We start from the raw sequence: 26,205 nt of genomic DNA, 5'->3' as shown, positions 1-26,205 counted from the left end.
CATTTTTGTATACTGAAACAGCATAGCTTCTAAAATATTTCAGGAAGTATGTAAGAAATACAAAGAAGATTCTCGACATGTTAGGCGTTTTCCTGTCCTAGCCTCAAGAATTTCACTGAATTGTCAAATAAATAAATAAATAATAAGACTCAATACATTATCAGATATTAATAAGATTTGCATTTGGGACCTTTATTTACTTAATAAGTACACTCATGTCCAAAATGATTGCCCCATATCAATAACTGTCGTCTTGTAAGAAAATAATTTGATAATGATTTTGCAGGGTACCATTAATACTGATACTATTTGTATAATCGGGAAATGTATATTTGTGGTACATTTCATACGAATTGAATTATAAATACGAAAATTAGAATGAGTAAAACAAAATTTTGCTAAATGGACAAGAAAGTTTTATTGTTCTTATTTACTGCTCTTTTGACATGAAATTTGCCACATACATGTCTTTGTCGATTATACACATAGTAACATTATAAGAAATACCGGGTGAATTCGTTGTCAAATTATATTCCCACAAGAACATATTTATAGACATGCGACAATAATTTTGGACATGGGTGTATGTATATAGTATCCCTGTCTTATTTCTACAATTCTAATGATTTTCTCATCTAAGACTTCTATACCCTGTGCTGATGGAGACCAAATATTGCATGACACAATTGGTGAATCACCTCACCCAACCAATTTTAATAGATCAAAAAAAAAAAAAAAAAAACTAGGAAAGCAATAACAAACTGTGTTGACTAATTACTTTATCAACAAGATGAATATAAACACTCTTAGTTAAAGATTAATAAGTACACTAATTTTTAAATAGAGAAATTTAGTGTATATATATTTTAAAGTTAAATATTTAACATGTTTTTTTCAAGTTTAATGCCTCGCTAATATGTTCTGAGATTAAGGGATATTGTGATCATTAGAGACCGGATGTTCAGGCACTAAAAACCTGGAAAATAGGCTGGCAAATGGGCACTTAAAAGTTTAAAAATAGGCACTAAAATGTAACTCGAAATAATGAAGATAAATACTCAATACAATTAAAAAAAATTCAAGTTACAGATAATGTTCAAAGAATATAAAAACATAGCTCACACGTGTTTTTTAATATTTTCTTTTTACTATCACTACAAGCAGCACTTATATTTTTCGGAAGAGCCAGAATCCTTTATTGAAGTACTAAATTATATATTTTTCCCCAATAAAGCCTTGTTTTTAAGAAAATACATAAAATAGGCAATATTAGACAATAAAGCAATTATTTAGGTAGGAATAGACGAAATAGGCAAAATAGGGAAAATAAAATTAGCTTAAATTGAAACTATAACCCGCCGTATAAGCTTTAAAATATTATTTTTGATATCTTTAATATTAAAGAATAGACATTTTGCCTAAAATGCGGTCTTTAGTGATCATGATAGTAAGTGAAACGGTGGATTGAAAAAAAATTAGAGGGAATGGAGAACCCTGAGAAAACCCGTGAATACGTGTGTTTCCACCACAAAGCCCACTTGGCGAGAATATTTTAGTTTACTGTTGAAAACAGCTATAGAATAAACTGCTTGATTTGGTGTAGATACTAAAAAGTTTATCCATAGAAAAAGTAGAAATTCTAACTTTCTTGTACTTGTGAATATTATTGAGCATTACTAATACTTATTTAGGTTAAATATAAAAGTGTTAATAATAATGTAATATTTCTGTTATTCAAAGATACTGGAAAATTAAAATTTGATGCTAGAACAATGCATCTATTCTATCATAAAGGATCTAAATAGTAAAAATACATTTCTACCTTGGACTCGTATTTAAATGTGTTAGAAATAAGTACGAATTGACGATAGTTATCATTGCGTATCATAAAATAAGAATCGGAAATTCTCGGCGTTGACATTCGATCACACATAGTCAGATTCAACCACACGTAGTCAGATAATCCAGAAGTTCTTATTAAATAAAAAAAAAAAAATAGTGAATGCGGAAGAAGCAAAAGTTTGACACCTCATTCTTTTAGACAAACCTCAGAACTTTAATAATATATATATACAGTACAGTATTTTATTTTATACAGACTGACAAAAATATGTCGTACTGTTCAAATTAGATAAGCAACGGTTCTTTTACTGTAATAAACAAACCGCCCAAATCCATGTAGAATCCATGTACGTAGGAAATTACGCACGTCAAATTTCTGATGGATGCAGATTTTACTACAGAAACAGCGTTATACTGAACGTACTTACACTGCAGTGTTGGATTATTACTGTAATTGTTATGTCTAAGCAAGATGTATTTTATTATGCAAACTATAGTAAATAGACAACCGTCAATACACAGAAAGCCGTAGTCTCAGAGATACGATTGCACGTAACATATATTACTCAGCAAATTGTAATATAGAAAAATATATCTGGACGTCTTTCTCTCTTTTTTTTTTTTCGTTATTAAGTATAACTATTCTCTGTTTAAGAATACCATTTTTTTTTTCTCAGCGCGTTACATAGTGTTTTTCTTTTAGCTAAGACGAAATTTGAAGTACATTTTTTATTCGAAAAGTATCGGAAGGAACCGTGCTCAAAATGGAACGAGAATTCAGAAATAATGATGTGCGCTATTTCAACATACTGATCAATCGATCGTTTCAAATACCCATGTAAAATATTACTGATTTGATATTTCGACTTTTTTGACATGCGATATTCCTATTTGTCGATATTTTCATATTTATTATTATCATATGCATTTAATATATCAATAGTTTTCGATTTTTGACATTTCTCGTTTGATATTTCGATATATTCGATACATGGATCAAATTTCGATATTTTTGTCGTTATCGAGTTTTCGATAATCAAATCCAGATATATATTATAGCTCGCCCTACTCAGAGGCAGTTATTTGACATCTATCTAGTACAAGTTTACGAGTGAGGTAACGTATATAGTCAGCATTCATTCGCCACAAAAGTAACTTTATTTTTATAGTTCTTGAAAGATGTACGGAAAGCAAAGCAACAACGAAAACACATATATAAAACAGACATCACATATCAACTAAACTGTATGTAGTATGTGATGACCACACTACCGGAAGCGTAAATAATAATAATATTAATAAAAAGTTACGATACAGGGTGTGATAGATACGGGGTTTTGATTTGGCATACAGTGTGAGCTATAAAGAAACAGAAAACCAACAGCAGCCCAGCTTACTTAATTAACGACTATATAACAATCATTAAAAGCTCTTCTTAATTTGGCCAAACCAAGCAAGGTCAAACTTTAAGGAAGAAAGTTAGAAGCATTAAAAGTTTTGGGTGTAGGTGGAGTTTACACGAAAGAAAAATCCTTATTTAAAATGACAAGTAAACTGTAGTGTACTATACATATTTTTATGTTAAAAGCCTCATATATCTTTGGGATATCATATTTGTGGTTAATGACGTATAAAACGAAACAATCGAGTGTAAGCCACAATTTCACCCATAATTCCTGGTATTTACTATCTCTCCTTCTTATGCTTTGGAGATAACTTATGAGAAGCAAGAACGAGCGGTTACCCAATATTTGTTGGTATTATTAAGAAATTACCTCTTCTTCTTCTTCTTCCTTGTGCAATACTTGATGGAGCTTTCTTGATGATATCTTAATTCTCCACCCATCCATGGGCACGTTCTTTCTATCATATTTTGCTTGGTCTCGCGTGCATGCCCCGTGGCTGTTGTATCAACTGAAAAAAGCTGAGTCGTGTGTTCAACTGGATGGGTGGCGAGCGATTGCCTGATCTTGCAACCGTGACGTTGGTTCCAACAAAATGCGCTTCCGATATCAGGTCGAAGCTATAACCTATATTGTCTGTTATTATTATTATTGTAAAAGAATTTTGTAACAGGACGTTAAGATTTCCTTACCACAATTATATTTTCTTCTAACAAAAGTGTCTGTACAGTGTCCCTTCTTGTTTTTCCCCATTACCACAATTATACTGTATTTTCCTCTAACAAGTTATCTGTACAGTGCCCCTTCTTGTTCTCTCCCATTACCACAATTATATTTTCCTCTGACAAAAGTGTCTATACTGTGTCAATTCTTGTTCTTTCCCATTACCACAATTATATTTTCCTCTGACAAAAGTATCTGTACAGTGTCCCTTCTTGTTCTTCCCCATACAATACATGATATCGTAAGACTAAAACTAAAATAAACTCCTGGTGCAACAAGGGACCAGGGCATACTAACTGGTTTATGGCTCATGTCTTTAGGGTGATATGTAGTGAGCACATTGGTTTCCCTCGCCGTTATTGCTGGCTTTCTAGACCAGAGCTCGCAGCTTCTTTCTTTCAACTAGCTCTCAATTGTCCTCATGATGCGTGTGGACGCCGCAATGCTAACACCATTTGGTGAGTACAAGCGATCAGCCTTCTTTCCTCTAACCAGATACTACACTGCTTAACTTCACTGATATCACGAAAAGCAATACGCCAGTACGGCTAGGACATGGCCGATCGAAAGACTGTTGAAGAGACTGGCTATTATTGGTAAGAAACAAGGATATAGAATGCCCAATGGTAGATCAGTGTGAAGAAAAATATAATCTTTATATCCAGAAGGCTAAAGCAGTGGCGAATCTAGAAGGTAAAAACTGGGGGAGGGTCAGCCAGAACGCAGACTATAATGTTATCCACCACAAATTTTACATGGTCTGGGATCGCACCAGTGACCCCTCGCACCAGAAATCCTCACTCTATCATTACAAAACATTCTTTCCCATTCTAATTTTTCTCTTTCTAATACTTTTAATGACTCGACAGGGACACGAACACACAAACATCGATGACAGTTTAAAACGTTCAATGGGATCACTGAACCGTCGGACCTCCCTGGTTGACCTGTGTAGTCGTGTGTAAGGCTTCCGTTGACAAGAAATCGAAACCCTGGTAATTGAGAACAGTATGAGGAATGTGTGTGTTGTAATCGATCATTCAAAGAAATATTAGAAAAATTCAAAATCAAGATGAACAATACCAAAGCTGTTATTAGTAGTGGTCAAAGCAAACAGAAATTATAATAAGACGCTGATGCTTATGAGGAATGCTTTCACAGTATCAGTCGTGCGATTTTAGCCACCAATGAATCGAAATTCTGTGGACATTAAATTTGTAAGAAACTATTCCAATTTGTATGATATAGTTAGATAAATATAAAATCATGTTTTCTTCTGTATCGCTACAAAACATACATAGGCATAATAGAGTGTAGTATCAGGCATCCTCGCTAGACTGAATCTTGTCGCAATTTTTAAACAATATACAAGCCATTGGTTATATCAAGCTAAACACTAGTACATACTAAAAGACGAAAACAGATATGTCATTAATACTCATAAATTGTCTTTCATTAGAATCCACAGTAAATTTACTGAGTCTCCACCTCTAGGCACGTGTTCATTCAAGATATTTCCGCTCAAAAGCATTACTACCCAACCTCTATCTTCTATATAAGTTGCACATTTTTCATTTTTTATAATAAGAGTCAAGTTTCACATGTAAAACTGAAATCGTGTTCTAAGGTCTTCCTATAGAACAGCTTTTAAGTCCACACCTTAACCTAAAATCACGTTTAACAATAACAAAGAATACCATTAATTAGTATTTGACAAATCTAAAATCTAATTAATACCTCTTGATATGTTTTAATCATATAATTATTCAGACTTACGTTCCTCGAACACGTTAGATTTATACAGAAAAATTCTTTTCACGCGTGAATGTTCCATGATTGCCTCCCGGTTATGTCATAGTTATTGTGTTTGACCATAAAACAGTTGAGAAAAGGCTTTCTCGAGTAAAAAAAAAAAAAAAAAAAAAAAAAAAAGTAGTTGCAGGATCTAGGAACATTCTAAATCAATATTTAGTTACTCTGTCTTCATAAGATTCAGCAGTCATCAACTTTAGTAGCAGTATTGCAAGGAATTGAATTATTTCTTTCATTTTCCTTTCTTTACTTGATTTTTTTGTTTTATTCTTTGACATTTCCTTCTTTACATTTGATTACAGCGATTAGCATCACATCAAATGGGGCAATCAGTCCTGGATCCATTATACTATTGCTTCATATTCTTAAGGTTAGTGTAAAGGGACAAGTTTTACCGATAGATGTCACTACAGTCTTCGTATCTCTCCCATGTATTTTTTACCTTCCACGAAAATTTACAATTTCTTTTATAAATTTCAAACTAGAGACTTCAAACTTTTAGAGAAGGAACTTCATAACCTATTAAAGGGAACAATCTGAACCGATTTTTTATTTAGAATTTTCTTCATTGTTGAAACAATTCCATTGTTAAAGGTTTGGATATGTATTTCAACAATCAAGCCATTTCAACAATGAAGAAAATTCTAAATAAAAAATCGGCACGGATTATTGCCTTTGATAGATTATGAAGTTCCTTTTCTAAAAATTTGAAGTCTCTAGGTTAAAATTTGTAAGAGAAATCGTGAATTTTCGTGAAAGATAAAAAATACATGGGAGAGATACGAAGACAGTAGTGCCATCTATCGGCAAAACTTATCCCTTTAAACCAACCTTAAATTTGCTGTCGTGCAGAACTTCAAGGAAGCAGCGGAAGATAAGTTTATGGTTTTAGAAAAGGTTTAGGAGCAACGATTGTCAATTGAAAAAAAAATTAGTTTTTCAGGTTGTGGCTCTTCAAAGCTCCTCCCTTCAAGGATTTTAAACATGTATTTTTAGTTCAGTTGTAAAAAGGAAATGAAATGAAATATTTCCGTTTGACGTCCCACAAATGTCCATTAGGCTAAAGGAGACGATAATTAAGGCAAGTGAGTGATGAGGGAAGAACTGATGGTATAAGAAAGTGGGTATATCCCGAGAAAACTCACGGACACGATATTGCCCATAGGGATGTGCACGAGACGAGTCGAGACAAGAATTTTCCTGACAAAAATTCGAGTCGAGACACAGCTCTTCCAATAGAGAAGAATACATTTTTTTCGAGTCGAGACATCACTCTTACAGCATATTTTCGAGACGAGACAGCCTCAAATCTTGTCTCGTGCGCATCCCTAATTGCCCACCATCAACTCACTTGGCGGTGGATCGAACCAGGGATCCCACGCATTAGAGGTAAGCACTCTACCACCGAGCCACCATGTTCCCTTAGTTCAGTTGTAAATTAGAAGTATGGAAAGTATGTCCTTCATACAAACTTGGTTGAATAATCTTTCTAAAACTTTTTTGATTAAAGAAAAAAGTGTCTGTAGTTGAAATTGACATTTCGACACTTCTAAACAGTACTTATAGATATGTTAACATGGATAGCTTAAGATTGTAAACGAGACAAACCAAGACAGAGCTCTTCCAAAAGAAACATTCACTTTCACGATACATTTTCGAGACGAGGCGGCCTAAACTCATTGTCTCTCGAGGCGGCAACTCTATGAATAAATAACTATAAAATTTGCAAGTTTTTACGAGGAATCGTACGTTCCTGTAAATCTTCTGTTGGACACAGCATTTAAGGTTAGTGTAAAGGGACAAGTTTTGCCGATAGATGTCACTACGGTCTTCGTATCTTTCTCAAGTATTTTTTTACCTTTCATGAAAATTCACGATTTCTCTTACAAATTTCAACCTAGAGACTTCACATTTTTAGAGAAGGAAGTTCATAACCTATCGAAGGCAACAATCCGTGCCGATTTTTCCATTTAAAATTTTCTTCGTTGTTGAAACAGTTCTATTGTTAAAGGTTTGGATATCCATCTCAACAATGAAGACATTTGAACAATGAAGAAAATTGTAAATAAAAAATCGGCACGTATTGTTGCCTTTGATAGGTTGTGAACTTCTCTAAAAATTTGAAGCCTGTAGGTTGAAATTTGTAAGAGAAATCGTGAATTTTCGTAAAAGGTAAAAAATACATGAGAGAGATACGAAGATTGTAATGACATCTATCGGCAAAACTTTTCCCTTTACACCAACCTTAATGGCACATCAACCTACTGTTCATCAGAATTTCACTGCTTTTACTTCGTAGGGCGCTTATAGCCATTGCTCACCCGCTTTTTACACAGAGACACATGTTCATCCTCACGCTCTTCTTCCTTTTCTTCTTCCTTCTTGTTGCGTGAGTGTGCGTGTACGTAATATGTGTGTGTAACTTTGTAACTTTAACGTTGCTTCGTGTGTGGTGACTTTTCGACTTTTAACACCATGTTCCACAGGAGAAACAGAAGTGACTTTATGTCAAGGTCAGTGCACTGCATCCTTGAGAACACGTGCAAAAGCAGAAACCATCTTCTCACGACCTTAAACATACAGTAAAAAGGAATTCCTGTCAGGATATTTGTTATTATATAAGCGGATGTAATGGAAAAGTTTTGAGCTACGTACTTATAAAAGTGATTGAATTCATAGTTAAGTTTCAATAAAAAAAAGTTTTAATTAAATTTCCTTAGAATAATGAACCTGCTTTGATAAGTTTCGAAAGAAATTCCTTTTTAAAAACTCCAACTGATAATATTAAATGAGTAGAGTGTTCAAGGAAAGCTGATTTAGAGACTCCAATTCAGACGTTTCTGTTTTGGAAAAATGTATTCCATTTATAATGAAATCAGTGTTGCCCATGAAACAAAATTTGAAGCTGTCTCGTCTCGAAAAGATGTAGTGAAACGCGAAACTGATGTATCCTCCTGGAAAGTGTATCTATTTCTGTTGGAAGAGCTCTGTCTCGTCTAGGAAAGTGTATCTGTTTCTACTGGAAAAGCTCTGTCTCGTTTCGGAAAGTATATCTGTTTCTGTAAGAAGAGTTGTCTCGCCTCGAAAAGTGTATCTGTTTCTATTGGAAGAGCTCTATATCGTCTAGGAAAGGGTATCTGTTTCTATTGAAAGAGCTCTATCTCGTCTCGGAAAGTGTGTTTGTTCCTATTGGAAGAGCTCTGTCTCGCCTCGGAAAGTGTATTTGTTTCTATTGGAAGAGCTCTATCTCGTCGCGGAAGGTGTATCTGTTTCTATTGGAAGAGCTCTATCTTGTCTCGGAAAGTGTATCTGTTTCTATCGGAAGAGCTCTGTCTCCTTTCGTGGTCTAACCTAAGTCAAATTACAGAAGTCTAGTCATCATCACGCCATTATTCAGGCTTTCGAATCTCTCTCTCATACACTTGCTTATGTTGTTCATGTTCATCGCCTACATCAATATTATCATATTTAAGTTGTTCTCAGTTTCAATTCCAGGTGGGAACTCATGTGGTTCGAATCACTGTACACACACACAAGCACTGGCGTCAATCACTATCCGCTATTCTTGAACGGTCCTGGTCAAAGCATCATCGTAATTTCAGATTCTGCATAAGGTGGGGTAAAGATTCCTCACAGACATAATGATTTCACGTTTTTTTTTTTTTTTTTTTTTTTTTTTGTTGTTTTAGGTATGTATATTACAATACAACAACCCAAAACTGTCATAAAGTGTTCTATCAGTGAACAAAAGGTGTCTAGAATGTATTCTAACAATGGCTAATAGGGAGTGCTTTAACAGTGTTCAAAATGTGCCTGAACATTTGATGTGTTCAATGACTACCTGGGCAGAAACGACTAGTAATTCGTAAAGTGTTTAAGGTTAGTGTAAATGGACAAGTTTTGTCGATAGATGCCACTACAATCTTCGTATCTCTCCCATGTATTTTTTACCTTTCACGAAAATTTACAATTTCTTTTACAAATTTCAACGTAGAGACTTCAAATTTTTAGAGAAGGAACTTCATAACCTATTAAAGGGAACAATCCGTGCCGATTTTGTATTTAGAAATGTCTTCATTGTTGAAACAGTTCCATTGTTAAAGGTTTGGATATCCATTTCAATAATCAAGCCATTTCAACAATGAAGAAAATTCTAAAGTCACAAAAACTCAAAACTACCATTAAATGCCAGTAAACATCGACAATAATTCATGTTAGTTAGCTATTTTGAATGATACGAGCTTCGACAGTAGAAAATATGAATTCTTATAAATATTAGCTTATTTCTTTCAAATAATTGCTACTATGATTAACATCTTCACCAGGGGCGCACCGACGCAGGAGTCCACCAGGTCCGGACCAACCCCCCAAAAACCACCATAACTCGATATACATTTGTATTTTCCTGATAAAACTACATTTGTATTTTCCTAATAAAATTACATTTGTATTTTCCTAATAAAACTACATTTGTATTTTCCTAATAAAACTACATTTGAATTTTCCTAATAAAACTACATTTGTATTTTCCTAATAAAACTACATTTGTATTTTCCTAATAAAACTACATTTGTATTTTCCTAATAAAACTACATTTGTATTTTCCTAATAAAACTACATTTGTATTTTCCTAATAAAACTACATTTGTTTAGCAGAGAAATGATTGATCTAGCCTAAATATTTGATGTTACACTTCATCTGTACTCTTTCTTTTCTTATAAAAACAATATAGTTCTATCATTCTTCCTCAGAGTATAGTACTTAACAATTACTTATTGTCTTTACTGGTGAGAACTAATACTGCTTTAATAGTATTACATATGACGTAATGTGTCATAATATTGGTATCGAGCCCTTTCCAAACTTTTTGGAGAAATCGCAACAAAAAAAATTCAAGGTTCGAGAAATTTCTCGTCTCGTCTCGATTATCGTCTCGAAAACGAGACGAGACGGGTTTTAAAAATTCGAAACGAGACAATAAGTTTCTCGAATCTCATGAGTCCATTAGTTGACCCAAGTCTTAGATCTCAAGTATTACAAGATTCATATATTTTTTAAAAGAAACTACGTGATTGTACGAACAAAATGAAGAGCATTTATCTGTTAAAGATATACAAGTCATTACACAATATACTCCAATAATAAATATTGTTTCGATGTTGTTCTGATATCATATATCCTTCAGGGACCTCTATGATGCGGAAGGATTTTGGAAACTTCTTCGAAAAACAAAAAAACAGACCATAAAATTTATACATAAATTTACAAAAAGAGAAGAAAGAAAAGTTTTCCGAAAATCGAGACGAGATTAATGAGGTTGTCTCGTCTCGTCTCAACACTATCCGCGGCCGATTCTCCGAACTGAAATTTCTTTTCAATGTTTCCGTAATCTCATCAGGTAAATGCAGGGACAATGCCTTCAAATCAGTGGCGGATCTAGCCTGGGGACGCGAGGGGCCTAGGCCACCCTCCAATTTTGTAAGCGACAAAAATAATTTAAGCTATTATGTATGTATTTTTGAAAGTTTATGATAAACTCATAATATACATATCAAAGTCTGGGTTCAGGCTACCTCCTAGTTTTTACCTTTTAGATCCACTTCTGCTTCAAGTATAAAACCCTGTTCGAATTCCTTCTAAAATGATTTCCCATTTTACATTACAATTTTTGTTTCAGGATAAGATATGCTAAACTATGTTAAAGAAATTGACTGTGCTAGTTCAATTTGCTTTAATGTTCTTTTGCGTGTCTATTTGATCTCTGTGTACTTGTTCCTACTTAAATACCCTATTTTGGGTATCACTTTATACGATTCCCGAGACCTAATAATAACACATGCAGACAAATAGAAACTTGATATGTGTAATGGAAGTGTTTTGTCTGCGTTGTATAGTCATGGGGTAGGGTAGAGGAGTAAAGGAGGGGGGTGTTTCAAACTTGGAAAAATGGAATGAGCACAGTTTGTTGACGTCTTGCCCTTGCTCAGAAACAGTTACTAGACATAGAACTTAGGAACCGAAGCAGGCGGCTTTTCGCTTTACTAACGGAGTGAGGAAGGTTGGTTCATTCGCAATTCGGTTCGTTAACTCACGCCTTCCAAATCCTAGTATATGTACTAAATATATATAATAATGCACTTTTTATTTGACTCTTATTCTTGGCATTAATTTATATAAAACTGAAATTGGTCTTTATAAGCATGAAATCTCATTTTCACTTCATCATATTAAAATTATATGCAAAAAACAAAAGAAAAGAACAAAGTTCTTTTTATGATTTTTAAATTTTCTTATCTGAGTGAGCATGGTTAGATTTTATGAAAATTTTATGTAAGGAATTATGCTCATATGAATCAGAAGAAGCATGTACTAGATTTTTTTTTAAAAGTTCCTTTTACACTGATTTTTGCTTACACACCTCATTTACATACAAAACATGATCTTTAATGACCTTTTTGTTACTTGTAGCTACTCATGAGCGTGAAACGCTAACGAGTTTTTTTTTTTAATGATAATACGTCTATTTCTATTTTTATTTCGTGAAGATGCTGCAAATTTGCGTAAACCATTTGTTACGTACTTAAAATTCAATTTTACATATTTTTTTAAAATTTTATTTTCTCTCTCTCTCACTTTTTTTTCAGTATTTCAAAATTACAGCAGAAAAGGGTGAATAGTACACGAGGGGGGTGGACTACTTTTGTTTCTTTGTTTAATACCAATGAAACAACGAACGACATATTTACCAGATGTTCATGTAACGAATCTACAGACGCAAATTGTTTACTTCAAATTTTGGCGATTCAGTAAAATACCGAAGTGTACGAAATTTTGGAGACTTCCGAAATCAATCCTATTTATAATACAAAATCATCTTAGTCTATGAATAACACTAACATCCTGGAATAGTATACAACCTTGCTTAAGTGGTATGTAATGATGGTTGTAGAAAGACAAAGGGTATTATGAGAACTTCTTATAATAAATACAAAAGTCTGAGTGCGTTATGGCTAATTCCTAATAGTAGATGATCACGCTAACGGACCTATAAGGATAAATATAGGCAAAAGGACAAAAAGTTGCATTCGTTATACTGAAAATATCTTTTATCAAAATGCTAGGGGGGTGAGGACCAAAACGTACAATTTCTATTGTAATATCTTGTCATCAAACTATGATATAATTGGAATAAGTGAAACGTGGCTGAAAAGCGACAACTATGACACAGAACTCTTTGATGACAGATATTCAGTGTTTAGATGTGATAGAAATCTAAAAGAAACAAGGAAACAAAGGGGAGGGGGAGTGTTACTAGCTGTGCTGAAAAAATATAAGATATTTGCTATAGACTGCACTGAAATAAGTACAGATTGTATATTAACAAAGATTACAACTGATAAAATGACCATATATGTTTGTATTGTATATTTTGTACCTACTTCAAAGATAGAGCAGTATGAAGAGGTTTTTCAAGGTATAGAGTCAAAATGTCAGCCAGGTTGCACTATCCTCTTATTTGGTGATTTTAACTTACCAGAAATCACAGGCACAGATTTTAATTTTCTGAATACCTCAGCCAAATATCAATGCTTACATAATTTTATGTCGTTGTACAATATAGCATCTTTTAATAATATTAGGAATAATCTTGGTAAAACTTTAGATTTAGTACTTTCGAACTTAGACAGCGTAACAGTCACTAGGGACATATTTCCTTTAGTAAAGGAGGATGTGTACCACCCAGATTATCCATAACAGTAAAATTAAGCAAATTATTAGGTATAAACAAAAAAAGTAATATCAGCACATATAATTTTAGAAAAGCTAATTTTAGGCAACTCTATTCTGAACTTCAAAATATTGACTGGACATTCCTTAGCTGTTATTCTGAGGTTGATACGGCTACAGAATCATTTTATAATATAATATGTAATATTTTTGATAAGTGCATTCCTCTCAAAAAAGAGGTAAATAGAAAGTACCCGTTTTGGTTTACTAAGAATATAATTAGGAAAATAAAAACAAAAGCCCATCACCACAGGGCAATTAAGCACAATAGCAGAAATATAGCTTATCACTTACTAGAATTTAAGAAGTTACGAAATGAACTTAAAAAAGAAATTAGAACAGAATATAGTAACTTTGTTGCGAATACAGAAAACACGTTACAAACTGATCCTTCCCAGCTCTGGACTTTTGTTAAAACTAAGACCCAACACCTTAATTGTAACACGCTGACATACAATAGCCAAGAATTAGTTAGTAATGACGAGATTGCAAATTCATTTGCTACATATTTTCAGTCAGTCTATAATAACGAAGATATCATGGATAGCAGTAGTAATAGTAACAGCTCATATGAGACACTGGACAAATTAAGGATTCTAAAAATTGAGATGACTGAAATTAAAAAAGCAATAAGAAAACTGAAGGGGAAAGGAACGATAGGACCTGACGGTATTCCAGATTATATAGTAAAGGGATGTGAAGAACACTTTCTACTTCCACTCTATATTTTATTCAACCTAATTATTTCTACTTGTAAATTCCCCAGTAAATGGAAAATAACAAAAGTCTGTCCCATTCCTAAGTCTAATAATGGTAAAGATATTCAAAATTATAGGCCTGTATCAATATTGAGTACTTTTGCTAAAGTGTTTGAATCTATTCTTTATAAACGGATTGAAAATCATATAAAACTATCAATTTCAGAATACCAGCATGGCTTCGTCCAGGGTAGATCGACAGTCACAAATCTCAGTATTCTTAACAATTTTGTAGCAAGAACCCTAGATCAGGGTGGTCAAGTAGATATTATCTACACCGATTTTGCGAAAGCATTTGATAGAGTAAATCACAAGGTACTAATAGAGAAACTTCGTCAATTTAACTTTTCCGCAGAGTTAATTGGGCTCTTCGAGTCGTATTTGAGAGACCGAAGGCAGTTCGTTGTATATAAGGGATACAAGTCAACCGAATACTTGCAACTATCTGGTGTTCCACAAGGATCAAATTTGGGTCCACTACTATTTGTAATATTTATAAATGATCTTCCTAGATGTATAACGTATTCCCACAAACTGTTGTATGCCGATGATCTCAAACTTTTTAGATGTATAAATTCCATAAATGACTGTAATCAACTTCAACAAGACATAAATTCAGTGGTGCAATGGTGTCAAAGTAATTTATTGAATGTAAATATTAGTAAATGTAAAATCATGAGTATTACAAAACGTAAAAAACCAGTGCAATTTAAATATTCAATTAATGAGACTCAACTACCCGTTGTAAGTACTGTCAATGATTTAGGAGTAATGTATGATACGAAATTTACATTTGAACCGCATATTGATAACATAATAAATGAAGCGAACAGAAATCTTGGGTTTATTCTAAGAATTAGTAGGGAGTTTCGTAAACCTGCCACACTTCATAAATTATATCAAACTTACGTTCGATCCAAACTCGAATACGCGACGCTTGTATGGAACCCAGATACAAAAATTAACTCACTAAAAATAGAAAAAATCCAGTCCAAATTTCTTAGATATCTTGTATATAAGGAAACAAACATTTTCCCAAGAACTGAAAACACTAATTCATTGAATAGGAATTTTGAAACTCTAACCCTCAAACAAAGAAGAACGTTATCTGACATGATATTTTTGTACAAGGTACTTAATAATAAGCTAGACTGCAACGAATTGCTTTCGAGCTTTCAAATAAACGTTCCAGGTAGAAAAACACGTCCAGAAAACTATAACTTATTTTATTGTGCAAAAGCAAGGACTAATATCCTAAATAAGTCGCCAACATGGAGGATTAGTGCAACCTACAACAGACTCTTAAAAATGACAAATAATATAGATATTTACGCTGATTGCCTCACAAGGTTTAAAAGGGAAATTGTAAATATATTATTTCATGAAAGATGAACACTGTAATTGGGTATAATACCTGTTGTGTTCTGTTTCAATAAATAAATAAATAAATAAATAAATAAATAAAATGAAATGTTTTACCACACATTAAATAAGGAAAAGGGCATGGGACTAAAAATAGTTTCGTTACAAGCGTGCGCTACAGCGACATGTTACTATAATAATAATAATAATAATAATAATAATAATAATAATAATAATTATTATTATTATTATTATTATTATTATTATTATTATTATTATTATTATTATTATTATTATTATTATTATTATTATTATTATTATTATAGTATTTTAATCAAATTATAGCAGAATTCGAAAAGAGAACAATGCCAAATAAACTCTAGTAAAAGACCAAGAAGAGTATCATACAAGTCCATATCCTTTATTATAGGCAACCAATATTTCTTTGATACTGTGCAGGTTGCATTGAAGCTAGGGAATGTTATGGATTTTAAACAGGGTATATAGATATCTACCGTCAACGTTTGCCGTTACCCGTGAAGACGTTGAAGACTTAACTCTATCGTATGAAGTAACGAATTGATGGACGTACTAACCCTACAATCTAATAAGGCCCACTGTGTGATCCTAATAATAGACAGCTACGTCATCATCTCATGTACCTATATGTGCTGCATATATATATATATATATATATATATATATATATATATATATATATATATATATATATATATATATATATATATATATATATATATATATATATATATATATATATATGTCCCTATTGCAACGTTTTATAGTAAAACTTCTTTGGTTTATTGTTATCAATAGAAAATAGTTCTTTTCTTCGTTTTTTGTTTAGCTCTCCTGTAACCAAGTGGTTAACGCGCTAGCCTTTCCAGGGGTTCGATTCATGTAATCCAGGGGTTCGATTCATGTAATCCAGGGGTTCGATTCTCGGTGGGTGAGTACAGATTTTTCGAGGTTGACTAAATATTGTGAGCTTATTGGAAAGCAACCTGAATTAAGAGGCATGGAAAGCGAAGAGGATCGAGAAAGCTAGATACACCAATGACTTCAGATGATCAATATGCCGACCACACATCATCTAGTTGAATACTCGCCATTTGGCCGATCATAGCTGTTTATGGATTGTTGCGTCAGGGAATTTAGTTTAGTCTGGAGATACTACCTAATAGCGTTCCTACGCTGTAAGATTGATAGTCAAAAGAAATATGGTTTACATTTAAAATAGTCATAATTAATCATCATTATTCCAGTTTTCTTCCATTTTAACAAAGAAAATATACTGAATATTAGATTACTAGTTCAGATCAGTACCTTAACTAGTCTTAGAGTAAACAACTTATTCTACCCATGCTGCTTCGAAAATACACTAACTTTGCTAAACTAATGTTTGCACGTATAGTTAAACAAATGGACACTCAGTATGGTATTTGCCGGGAAAGGATGGTTGGAATTTTTCTTTTCATTCGTTTCTACAGCCATAATTTTGATCCTGAAGTTCGAGAAAAATTTTAAAATGTTTCCTAAAACTAATGAAATTTTTGGGAACTCAAAAGGTTTTCTTGTTTTACATGAAATTTGATAACTTCCACGTTAAACACTATTGTTCTTATACTGTCTGTACATGGATGTCAAAATATCTGCTAAGTAAATGTACTTAGTACAACAAAATACTGAATTTACATTTTCCTGATGTGGGTAATAAAAATGAGTTTTAAAGAGAGAGCTTGTGCTAATATAAGAAGTAGGGAAAACAAAGCTATTTAATAATGTACACGACATTGAGAGAAGATTTGTGTTGTAAGAAAGGAATTTGAGAAATATACAGTGAGAGAAATACTTGGAATTTTACAGAGTATAATGGGCGAAGAAAATTATATTCTTATTTGACAAGCTTGTAATGATCAGCATAAATAAATATATGCCTAAGTAAGTGTAATTAAGCATAATTTATGTTAGTGATATCGAGGTTATTATTCTGATTAGGCCTAACCTAAGCCATTGTCACAGAGTTCGTTGAAATTAAAGAGGATTCCACAAAAGAAATTCGACATACAAGATTTTCATTATGGTTGCTTAACCCTTTTAGAATTTCCACTTTTTGAGGTAATTTTTAGACTTTCACTCAAACAACTACTACTTCCTTACTGTTTATCGTAGGATCATGGTTTATACCTCGTTCTTTTCTTTCTTTTTTTTTTCAGAATAGAGCATACTTTCCAACGGTACTACTTACTTGTCCATATCATACGCTTGAACCGGAAAAATTGGGAAAAACCGGTTTCTGAAAAATCACACCCTCGGACCCGAACCTGGTTTTACGTAGGATCTCAAAAAAAGAAGAAAAGAAAAGAAAAAGAAATACCCAAAGATACATACAATCCTATGCAAAGTTTCAATCTGATATCTTGGAAACTAAAGGCATGATTTTTTTTTTTAATTTTATCTTAACAAAAAAATAAAGTCACGCATCTCCGCCCAGACTTGGCGCCGCCAAGTTGACCATCATGTTTCAAAACGAATCTGGGGTATTCTTTGGTCCATCCTTGACTTGGTCAATTAAAAAAAAAAAACAGCTTAAATATCTGTTATAGAACTTAAATAAGCTGTCAAAGACGATACTACACCATTGTAACAAAAGTTACCAAAAATTCTAAAAGAGTTTTAAAATAGTCAACCTTCTGTATGAAATTGCATGAAAATATGAATCCAATCTTTTTTTTAAAAAAAAAATCATTATTGTACTGTAAACTTGTCGTCTTAATAATTTCTACGTATACACTTATTGAAGTTGATCATTAACCTTCATGGAACCAAGACGCTACATGTAAAACGCTGTTAAACATAATTATGTCATAACTTGGATAGTTAAAAATTGAAAAATTAAGAAACACGCGGAGATCTCATATACAACATTGTCAATACCTAAATCACTGGTAGTACTAAATGACGAAGAGGAAGCGGAAACATGCACTTACCTGTAATAGTCTTTCTTACAGAAAATGTTTCCATCCCTAGCAAAGCAGGTTGCCTCTCCGTCAAGAGTTTGTCGACATTGACAGCACTGGAGACAAGCTGCATGCCACCGCCGGTCCACCGCGAGAAGATAAAATCGGTCGATAATCCGTAGTCCACATCCAGCACAAATGACGTCCTCCGTCTTGAGAACTGGCGAAGACAAAGTCGTCGCTGGAGACGGTGTTTGGGAACCAGTTTGATAATCAGAACACGCAGTCGACGCTGCGGTGGTCGTAGTTGACGTTGATGACGATGATTTTTGATGATGTGGGTGGTGATGATGTGCAGGATGATGGTGACGAGCGTGATGCTGGTAATTAGTAGTATCTATAGTTCCATCCGTCGTTGGGGTAAATCCACCGCCTCCACAGGATGGTGGACGACATCCTGTTGGAGTGCCAAGTGGTGGAGGTATCGTCGTAGTGCCATGATGATGATGTAAATGGTGGCCACTGGGTTCATAACACGGTCCACAACACGAGTTTCCATTGGTAGTGGTATTGTTATTATTGTTAATACTACTATTATTATTGTTGTTACAGTTCGCACCAACATGGTTGTTATTGGTATTATTGGTTGTGCTGTTGCCCACAGCACAACCTGTGCTACTACTTCCACTGGTAATGCTGCTGTTGCTACTAACACTGCTGCTGCTGCTATGTTCGACGTCACCCATGGACGAAGTATCTGAAGAGTTCACTGGAAGATTCGGAGACAGGTCGCGGGATGGATCGTACACAGCGCCGTAGCGTTCCTGTTGTTGCTGAAAAGACACAAAAACAAATACAATTGTAGATTAGAATTATTCCAAACGAACACATCTCAAATATAAAGAATAACTTAATAAAACTACACTTGCAAAATATTCAATGAAGTGCCTTTTATTTTATTAATTTAGCATACACTTCTCGTGTATCAACACGCACATCTTTAAAATCTAAAGTACAAAAGCAAAATGTATTAAAAAAAAAAAAAAGGCTTCCTAAGAAAGAACCAAACAGTATAAGAAAGGAAAAGCCTTAACAGAAAAATCATTTGTGTTTTGATCTAACCAGGGACCCCTTCCTAGACTTACAGATGGTTTCAGTGGACACACGCACGAGGAGACCTGCTTCTTATGATAACTCTTAACCAAGCCTTTAACCAGTAACAAATCTTTGTACTTAATGTGTAATATAAAAGAGAAATGTACCATTTTCTTTGGGTTACCAAAACTACATTAAATACAGAACTTGTTTTTATTCTGGATTCGACAAAATATATACTCAGCGCATTGCGACTCTTGTTCATTCCCAGACTGAGATTTCTGTCATCAACTGTAGCCAATGGGCGAAAAGGTCAAATAGGTTACTGAGATTTCTATTAATGTCTATTCTCATACTTTCCACCGTTGCAAACTATTTAGTTTCAAATGGTGCTTAGTTGCAATCAGGCCTGTAGCCAGCCCAAAAATGTAGGGGGGGAGGGAGCGATCCAACCATATAGTTTATCACCATATTATAGTTCATTTTAAGCCTACCGTGAAAATTTTAGGGGGCCAGTAAAAACTTAGGGGGGCCCGGCCCCCCTAGACCCCCTTGGATAAGGCCTGGTTGCAATTTTTACGTCGATTTGGTTTGTAGTTAGTGGAATTTGTCTGAATTTGTAGCTGAGAGAGTGAGTCTTTACTTATACAGTCCCCAAGTGTATAAATGAATGCAAATTATTTATATACTAGCACATTTTTAATTTAGTAATCGCGAAAACAATGTGTTAGAATCGATTGTCGGCAAGAATGAGATTAAAGAAACCACTACAGCCCTAGCCTCCTTCAACAACAGTCTATCAGTCAATATATCACTGATAAATATCTGGACAACACATACGTATAAAGAATTTAGCAAACTATAGTTTAGAACTTTGTCAAATGATGTGATATCAGTTAACCATGGATATTTTTCACTGGAGTGAAATCAGAATTTAGTTGATTTAACGTGTCAGAAATCACAAGAAATAGTAATAATAAAAGAAAATCTTATTTTACAACAAACTTATCATCTGTAATACATTCTATGCACTATATTATCTTTATAATTAAAACGTAACTAAACATGATATAACGCTAATATGTTATGCACTGTATCAACCAGGAGAAAGATCATAATATAGTAAAAAATAATGAAATCTGTAAGTTTTACGTCCCACGCTTATGCCGGCCAGGCTAAAGGAGACGGTGATGGCGAGAAATGAAGGAAATGGTGGAATGAAGAAAGTGGGAGAACCCCGAGAAAACCCACGCGCATGGTATATGTCCACCACAAAGTTCACTTGATGTGAGCTGGAATCCAACCATGCACCAGAGGTGAAACGCTCTACCACTTAGCCACCGTGGACCATAAAGAATAATGTATCAAAGAACTGTAGTGTCAACAATTCAGTTGTGCAAATTTTATCAAGCTAAAATATACTTCCCTGTTAATTAATGAATTGTCGTGCTCTTTGGTGAACAAAAATGGAATTTTATTTTCACGTAATAGATAATTACCTTTCATTTTCTTTTGCCTAAAATAGATTTATTAATAAATATATTGGTTGTTGTAATTTTGACATATTAAAGCTGATTTTAAGTTAAAATAAATTTCTAACCAATTTAAACCTATTAATCTTATAAATTTCAACGAACTTAAAAAGTTCGCTACTGAATTCTGTGTGTCTGTCTGTGTGTATTTGCGTGTGTGTATGTTATTTGCGATTTTCTTTTTATTTTTGAGCCCTCCATTCGATAGAACATCAAAAACTATCTGAGAAAGTTATGGATTTTTTTTTTCATCACGCTTCTCAAGATATTCGCCAAAAAATAGTTCTGATTTCGGGAGATTTAAGGAGCCATATCTCGGGAACCGTAAGTCATAAAGAGATCATATTGGTGTTGATCAATATCTAAGAGGATGGTGAACATTTTGGTACCAAATAGTAACCGGTGGCCACTGACCAACTGGCCACCGTTTCTCAGATATTGACCAAGAAGGTTCGAATTTCGGGAGATTTAAGGAACCATACGTCGGGAACCGTAAGTCAAAGAGAGATGATATTTTGCGGATACAAAGATTTACTTTTACATGCAGGAACAATCACAATTATCCTTCCCGCTCCATCTCTCCATTCTTTTTAAGTTCGTTCTGGCAATGCTCTTGGTGCACTCTCAACTGGTTAGTGATCTGAAATGGATTTGAATTATGTTAACTAAATATATTTTAAGGAATGCAAGTACTATATTTGTCTTAATGTGATTGTCCAAAACGAGTTTTAAGTGTAATAAAAGAAAAATGAAATGAAATGAAATCTTTGAGTTTTACGTCCCACGGTTATGCCGGTTAGGCTAAAGGAGACGGTGATGATGAGTAACGAATGAAATGGTGGAAGGAAGAAAGTGGGAGGAAACGGGAGAACCCCGAGAAAACCCACGCACACGGTGTTTGTCCACCACAAAGTTCACTTGGCGGGGGCTGGGATCGAACCCGGGACCCCAAGCACCAGAGGTGAACGCTCTACCACTGAGCCACCTCGGCCCTGTAATAAAAGACTCGTAATTCTCTCTATTTTGTAAGCTAGATTAGATTATAATTAATGTATTAGTTACCTTAATATGAACTAATATAAATTGACTTAATGAATTATTTTCTAATAGATTTAATTTTATCTAGATAAATTGCTGTTAATTAGTAAATTTTCTTACTTACATGACCGGCAATAGACGAGCTGAATTGATAAGTACAGTGTTAATTAAGCGAGAATATTGGTTTAATGTTCATACAAACTGGTTAGTTTTTGGAGGAAGGATTTTTCTTTCAAAACAGGAAGAAACAAAGCAAGATGTAGTCCAACGAGGAAATTTTCAGATAACTTCCATTTATCACTCGAAAACTTAGAGCATTTCCTCCAATTGTGCCATCCATTTTTGTTTATTTTTTCAGTATTTCCTGTAATTTTGTAATTCGTCTGACAAAAACAGATTACTTAATCATCATTATAATATTTTCCTCTTCACCCAAAAGCAACTCGAAGTTCGAATTATGAAATCCGCCGATACTATTATTTCCTTTCCTAATATTGTTGGGTAATACAGATTTTCATCAAGGAAATGTTTGTCCCCAAAAATTACTTTGACATATAGGCCTTTGACATATATTTGCATAGTTCATAGATGTGATTTTTTTTTGCATCATTAAGAGCAGGAAATGTACATGGAAATTGGAAGATGATTTCTAATTAATATTAAGGCTTCTGTGATCTAATGTTAAGGCTTATCATTTTCTTTATCATTAGATCTCTCTTCCTGACTAATTGCAATTCCTCCTATGTATTTGGCACAAGTATGGATATTTCGTAAGCACTTCCTTCTTCCTTTATGTTAAGTGAGTTGAACACGGAACATAATCGTCAATGATTTAAAATTGAGCCTTCAGAAATCCGAATACTGAATACCAAAATATTACTTTTAGTGATTTAGGTTCTTCTAGTCGACTTGAAGCACATAAGATTTAATGGATATATATATATATATATATATATATATATATATATATATATATATATATATATATATATATATATATATTACAGTAGAACTTCTCTAATCCGTCACCTTTGGGATTGGGGGTATGCTCGGAACGCAAAAGAGGTCGGATTATCAGAAAATGCAGGAAAATACAGAAAAAGTACTTCAAGTTTAGGCTTTTTCAATGTTTTGCGATTCTTAAGAGAGTTTTCACTATTGTATATAATTCAATGTCTTTCCAATTTCTTCTCCAATCTTTTATTGTCGTAACGACTACATTGAGTTCCTTGTTTTTTTTTTTTTTTTTTTTTGTGGAGTGATTATCTTTTTTTCAGTCTTTGTAACACTGTTAATTTTTCATTTAAAGAGAGAGTAACGTGCTTGCGTTTCACTATGGACATGTTGAAAAAAACACTGTACTGTAACGAACACAGAAGAACACTGTCATAAAATCAAAGAAACAGTAAGCACTAAAAACTGCACAGTACAGTACAGAAAATGGCCACAACGAAGGAAACAATACAAGAGGTAATGGAGCACTAAAGCGGACAAGCGATACAGCAAGTAAACAACAGTAAACGACAATGAGCCTCGTGAGTCACCAACGACGCAACGAGTGGGAACAAGTTCGGCTCGAGCACCATCGGATCAACCGGAGTGGTGGACCAGCTGAGGACGGACTAGAGGGGTTCTACTGTACTTGATTTCAAGTTCAGGGAGTTCGTTGCCGGAGTTCAAACTCATTGAAGCTCCTTGTCTCCCACTCGAAGCTACTTTTAAGTGACTTGTTTATTTTCAAAGTTACTACTTTTATATATATATATATATATATATATATACAGTGGTGGATCCAGAGTATGATCAAGGGAGGGGCTAAACCATAATTTGCTGTTTTATCCAGTACAAAGTAGAATCGAAGCCCATTTATCCAGTGTAAACCTGAGCGTCAAGGGGGGGGGCTACAGCCCCTTAGTTCTCCTGGATCCACCCTTATATATATATATATATATATATAGGGAGAGAGAGAGAGAGAGAGAGAGAGAGAGAGAGAGAGTAAAAACTATCTTCAGCGGACCCTTTACTGTCTCAAACGGAAATATTTTACGATCCATGAATTTAGGATACGTGAAATTCTTTTCGTTAAAGAAACTGTGTTACGTGAACAACGGAAATAAAAAATAAATCTTTTAACGAAAAATTTTTAGTCCCGGAATGCAGCGTCTAGAAAATTTTTGGCACTGTCATTTTTTTTTTTTTAATACACACTACGTTGTCTGAGAAAATGTCTTCGTTCTTTTTGTTAGTCCAGATTGTATACTTGTATACTAGTCCAGATTTAATGAAGCAATGGAGGAGTATGTTAATAAAGTTTTGAAGAAAAGGAGATCGATGTTGGAGAGTTATTATTATAGGAAGAGCTGAAAGTGGTTTTAAGTGTTAATACATGCACATTTAGAAATCACGAATGCAATTCTCAGTTATTGTATTGGGTAGTTGACTATAAAATATGTCGTTGTACACATGTTATAAGTGGTTTTGTATCTAAAGAATGTTGCGTGTTAATGTTAACAGACCAAAACCATATCTATGAAGAAATTAAATGTCGACTGAAACCAGGAAATTCGTGTTATTATTCAGTTCAAAATCTTTTGTTGTCGTAAATTCTGTCGAGGAATTTGAAGCTTAAGATATATCATGTCTATTGTGCTGTATTTTTTGCGAAACAGGGTCGCTTACTCGGAGGGAAGAACGCACACTGAAGGTATTAGAGAATAAAATATTCGGTAGAACTCAGAAGGGACGGGAACGGGAATGATGGGGGAGGAACTACATAGTCTATACCGTTTATCAAACATTATAAGGGTCATGAAGTCTAGGAGGCTCACTTGGGCAGGTGTAACCAGAATAGAAAAAAAGTAGGAACGCTTTCAAATTTTTAACTGGAAATCCAATCGAAAAATGACCATTAGTAAGACCTAGGGATAGACAGGAGGATAATATTAAGATATATCTCGCAGAAATAGGAATACAAAGTAGAAATAGGATCCAGTTGGCTAATGCCAAAAGTCAATGGAGAGCTTTTGTGAACGTGCTTTCATAACTTTGGTAATTTTAATATCTTTGGTAATTGGACTTAAATCCCTTGTACTCTGAATGCCCCATTCCGAATTCTGAATCTACAAATAATTACCTTTTCTAAAATAGTCTAGTCACAGAAATACACAAACAACGTCATAGAAATTCAAGGGGGAAAAAGCACTCTTACTCAAGAAAACACATCTTCAAAAATCAAACACTGAAAACAGACAAATGCAAAAGGTATCAAGGTGAAAAGGGAGATTCTTATTCTTTGTTTAAGAAAAAATACTGCTATAAAATTCCTGTGGATGCCAATCTCTGTATTAAGCTGAGTGAGGCACGCTGAAGCTGCGTGGGAGAAAAAAAAAAGACCTGTATATTGTGATATTGTATCTGTCTGCCTGTGGTAAAAGAAGTCATCCTCTTTTCCATGCAAGTTTCAAATAGTTTCCAACGAAATTTACATACATAGGCTTTTTCATCCACATCAACATCTCATACGCCACAAGTGATATACGTATAACACATTTGTAAGATGTTATCATCTTCCAATACGAGCTGTGTAAATCTTGTAGCCGCCTGTTTTATGGCAGCAGCTGGTATCATCACATTGTATTAGTTTTGTTCCCTAGACCCTCAGGACGTTCTATCAAGTATCCTTTCCCCCTTCATTTCTTTATTTCTCCCTCTTGTTTTAATCCAATCCAATCCTTTTCTTTTTTTGATTGCTGTTCTGCTTTAGGAAAAAAAAATGTTTCGGAAAATTCATTTTTATAATGCTTTTTTTTTCTTTCCTTCCTTTTTAATCTGTAAATGTGATTCATGGTTACAATCTCTAAGATGTGGTAT

General features: G+C 33.9%; 1 protein-coding gene across 1 annotated transcript in view; it reads right to left on the bottom strand.

Annotated features, from left to right (window-relative positions):
• Positions 1 to 26,205, bottom strand: part of LOC145690195 (uncharacterized) — a 234,848-nt gene that overhangs the window by 117,840 nt on the left and 90,803 nt on the right. The window contains exon 2 of the mRNA XM_081764844.1: positions 18,701 to 19,503. Within this exon, the coding sequence (XP_081620970.1) occupies positions 18,701 to 19,503 (803 nt within the window). The remainder of the gene's footprint in view (positions 1 to 18,700; positions 19,504 to 26,205) is intronic.

Source organism: Thermobia domestica, chromosome 7 (assembly GCF_964235325.1).
Source record: "Thermobia domestica chromosome 7, izTheDome1.hap1.1, whole genome shotgun sequence".
NCBI classification, from domain to species: domain Eukaryota; kingdom Metazoa; phylum Arthropoda; class Insecta; order Zygentoma; family Lepismatidae; genus Thermobia; species Thermobia domestica.
The sequence above is the reverse complement of the archived record's forward strand: the minus strand, read 5'-3'. Positions and strand labels throughout refer to the sequence as shown.